At 34.4% G+C, this 4,582-nt stretch overlaps 1 protein-coding gene across 1 annotated transcript; it reads left to right on the forward strand.

Annotated features, from left to right (window-relative positions):
* Positions 1 to 2,036: 2,036 nt before the first annotated feature.
* On the forward strand, positions 2,037 to 3,672 carry LOC119188382. The gene is made up of 2 exons (XM_037445282.1): positions 2,037 to 2,142; positions 2,742 to 3,672. Exon 2 carries the CDS (start codon positions 2,745 to 2,747, stop codon positions 3,654 to 3,656), a length of 912 nt encoding a protein of 303 aa, XP_037301179.1. The 5' UTR covers positions 2,037 to 2,142; positions 2,742 to 2,744; the 3' UTR covers positions 3,657 to 3,672.
* Positions 3,673 to 4,582: the final 910 nt, after the last annotated feature.

Here is a 4,582-nt window from a genome sequence, read left to right on the forward strand (position 1 = left end):
GTACATCGAGACGACCTGCGTAGACTCATGATATCAGAGAAAATTTATGTTGAATACTACCGATGCTGTGGCGAAATGCTTCAACAACCCTAAAAATTAACATCTCTGATGTAATATTTTTAACTTTGTCCATCCCTAAATCAGTCGCTATTATTTCAGATTACATGACGTAAGTGGTACACAGTGCACACTTATATTTATGTTAAATGAAGTCAAAAACTTGCCGTAACTAGAATAAAAACCTCCTCACCCTTAGCCTTAAAACAAAAAAAATGCCTAAAAGAGTTTCAACATGTTCACATTTTAAAACAAATTAAAGTTCCAAATTCAAATTACCTTCGTGCAAAAGTCCGTCATAAAAATCCGTATTTCTGAAAGCAAACCCGCAGCTAGTGTCCACAAAGATGGTATTTGGTGGCCGACGGCAGACGGTCAGCGGCAGAAATGGCGGCAATATGTCAAAGAGAGTGCTGACTGTGAGACTGTTTAGCTTCACTATTGTTAATTAATGTGGATACGCCATTGAAAGTTTATTTTTCATATGCATTTCAAAATATATAATATTTTTTAATTAAACTTATATCTTTAAATGTTTCAAGTCGAACTCAGTCTCGGGTCACAGTTTGGTGATTTGAATGTATATAAGTATTACTGTTGTTTGTGAGCAGTGACGCTTACCATGAGGCAAACGGCTTACTCGTTCGATCATTAATTATTAAATGATACAAGTCGTAATCTAACTTGAAAGGGCCAGCTCAGATAATGTTTTGTAATTATCCTAGAACTGGCAAAAAAACTGCAATTTACGTTCTTGCGGTTGCCTTAATTGCCGATGGAATATAACAATAAATGTATGTATATTTAGTAAATTTCTTTTTTTATTTTTTTTTTAATTATAATGTATTATACTTATTACATTTGCGCACATTAACGTACTATAATCATTTAGTAATGCAACAGTTAGGTTATCAGGATTGCTTCCAACCAGGATAGTTTCAAGACATTATAATTGACAGTAATTTTATTCGGTAAGACGAACGGGAAAATTTAATGATAAGATGATTCCGACATTTTACAAAAATGTATTTCATATATTTCAATTACATGTCTCTATAAGTTGTACTGGGTTATACTTCACCTTTAAGGAGACGAAAAGTAAACATAATTTAATTTATAGTGACTATAACACGTAAATTATAAATAAAACTCAACTATAGGTTAAGGTAAAAAGGTATCAACGACGATAAAAATATGAATATTCCAGAAGGTCCACGCTACACTGTCCGTCCAAAGCGGAGCTGACCAACAAAAACAGAAAGCGCTCACTAAGCCAGTCCGGTTTTGTGGTGTTTTTTTACAAGCGCGCCCCTCTGCCAGTGAACTTGATCGAGCACTCGGCGTCAACATTTCTGATTTTTCACGTATAGAAAATGTTTTCAACCCCTTGCCAAAGCTATTTGAAGGGGTTGTTTAGTTGTTTTCGCACAAAAAACAGTTTGTCGCGTGCCCGTTCCTCTTTTGGCGGGCAATGCACGAAATTAAACTGCCGACAATAAAGTTTTGAAACCAATTAACTGACCTCTTTCAAGTACGTCGGTGAGAGTTATTCAGTTAATTTTCAAACGAAACTTTATGCTTTACAAAATTTAATAAGTTTAATTACAAACTAATTTCATTAATTTCACAAGATGCGTGTACAGAGCCATCTAGTATTGAGTAGCAATATCAAAATCTGTTTCAGTTTAATTATCTATCTATATGTCACTAGATGCCATTGTTTTAAATGTCTCATTACATTACTAGATGGCGTTTGTTTAATGAAAAATGTATTTAAAAATAAATTAAATAAATTGAAAACTTTATTAGGTTTTTTAAAAAGTAAGTATTATAGAACAATGTTAAAGCATATGTAATCATAAAAAACTACACCTACCTCAAATCATACCGTTAAGTCACGTGCCAAAAACAAAATATTAGCAATACTACCGGACGACATTTTTAAACAAAAAATTAGGTTTACTAACATTGCACGAGCTAAACAACTACATCCTACTGCCGATTCAGTTCGTCGTTACATTCGAGTAGTAACACTACTTTCTCATAATTATAATATAAGGTGTAAGGCAAGAAATCAATTTTGAAGTAAGTTATAATAATTTCTTTACCTAATATCTGTGAAGCAAATATTGTCACTTATTGTTGATGGTGGACGTCCAACACATTTTGTATTACCGAGTGGACACCAACCGTTGTAATGCAATGAAAATTGTACCATTGTGTCAAGTGCCTGGGTAAGTCGGGGTCGTGTAACTACAGGCCACACAATTTCGCTCTCATGTGCGATATCATTCAATTTGAAACTCTACCAAGTTAACTAAGCTTACAGCATTTTATAATCGTTGTTATTTAATAAACAGGAACATTTGTATCTGAAGCCTTAGCAGACGGATTTTGAGAGCTGAGTTTCGTTTATTAAACAGCACCAACTCAGCTTATAACTCAAGTTTTTTTTGTTATTTATTCCGATACCTTCAATGTGTACTTATCTTACTTATAGATGAGATTTATTATTGTCACGTTGCGGGACATTCACTTACACCAAAAGTTCTTCGTACCTACATAGGTAAAAAATAGAGCTAATTTAATTCATACAATTTTATAATTATAACTTCATTTGTAAACAAATTAAGTTATGTAAAACTTGTTTTTTAAAAATGTTAAAATATATTTATTTGTTGCAGATAATGGCACGAATTATACTCAAACTGACATTACTCATGATGTTCTATATAGCGCTTAACAACGCTAAGATGATGAGGAACAGTGCCCTGATCTCCAAGATGGTGTCTCATTTCCAGGGCAAAGACAATCTATCCATAGAGCCGGCCACAGAAAACCCAAAACCCGGAAATGTTGTTTCCATCATGCAAAACGTTCTTTGCAGAAACTTTCCTTCTATCCCTTGCAGTGTAATTGTTAGAGATGAAAAACTAAATAGTCTCATAGAAAAATCTATACAGCAATTAAAATACAAAAAAATGTCGATGGGGAAAACAACTCCGTTACCAGGATCCCATTTAACGCTGTTCCCTGTGATCAACAGCGAAGACTTGTCAAATTTTTTACAGGTTAGCGAGACAGGTTACTATAAAGAAAGAAAGGAGACAGAATCGACTAAGCGGAAACAAAAGAAAAGCGTCAGGAATTGGTCGCGGGAGAAACCAAAGAAGAAAAAGAAGAAGGAATCAAAAGTGATGTCGGTTTACAACGGAAGAAAGAAGATACGAAGATTTTACCCGCACAAGATAAAGTACAAAGATAAAAATGTAAGAAGAGATTTCGAGTCTGATGAGAAATTGTCTATGTCTGTCGAAGTACCTGATAACACAGGGAGGAAGATAAGCTACCAGACTCAACACGACTCTCCTGTATGGAGAATAGATTATATGAAACACGGAGAACCAAGTTTAAATATGTTTGGATATGAAAACGAAAGGCTTCAAGGCAAGATAATGAAGACAGGCCCCAATGTGATAGTAGATGAGAATGTTCTAGAACAGGTCGCTAGGAAAGATGTTTTGCATCCAGACGTGTACATTAAGAAGAATTATGTTAGGAAAAAAACCGTTGACGTTAATTCTGATGGTATAGATTAAAATCTAGTATTATGAATGATGTTTTATTTAGTTCATATCCTAGAGGTCTATAATGGTATTAGGAATTATAAGAAAATCTTCACCGACGCATTAAATTGATGCAAGTATGTCTTCCATATTGTAATAATACCCATTTCTCACTAGACCCCCGATTTGTTTTATGACTCTAAAATGTACGTATCTAATCTTTTAATTTCGTACTTTTGAACAACGCTTGATAAAAGGATTACTGTATCATTTGTAATAACTACCGACTCGCATTTTGGACCGACGTTTCTTCGAGGTACAAAATCGTCAACGATCAAACATTCAGCTATTGCTATATACACAACACAATAACGTTAGCATGCCATAACATGCGTAATTTATTCCGCTACAAAACTTGAATATGAAACCGTTTCCCTCCATGCGTACGACGGAATATCTACCTTATCTACTCATAATAACTCATAAAATCATATAGGATATGAAGTTGTATAAGTGGGGTAAACAATTAATAATCTCATATTGAGTCAAGCGGTCGTAGAAATGTCTCGTGCGGTATTATCGACTCATGTGCTAGATACTTCAACCGGAACGCCTGCAGTGGGTTTGTTTGTTGAATTGTATAAGAAGAAAGATAGTTCATGGACGTTATGGCATAATACAGTGACTACTGGTGACGGGAGGGTTCAGTTTCCTTTCTCGCAGGATTCTATGGCGCCCGGCACGTACAAACTCAAGTTTAACACCGCTGATTACTATAAAAGTGTTGATAAGGAAACGCTGTACCCGTATGTTGAGGTAAGTTTTTTTATATTTTTTTTGGAAAGTTCGTCGGATGGCATGAAGAATATGTAGGCTATTTAATGTAAATAGAAAATTGTTTGTAATAATTCGGACTAATACGTTCAAACTAGATATAAAAAAAAAGTGTAAATTAGAAT

The sequence above is a fragment of the Manduca sexta genome, unplaced genomic scaffold (assembly GCF_014839805.1).
Source record: "Manduca sexta isolate Smith_Timp_Sample1 unplaced genomic scaffold, JHU_Msex_v1.0 HiC_scaffold_1426, whole genome shotgun sequence".
Lineage (NCBI taxonomy): Eukaryota > Metazoa > Arthropoda > Insecta > Lepidoptera > Sphingidae > Manduca > Manduca sexta.

Excerpts from the sequence above, each read along its gene's own strand:
- LOC119188382 (XM_037445282.1), top strand. The coding sequence starts at position 2,745 with ATGGCACGAATTATACTCAAACTGACATTACTCATGATGTTCTATATA.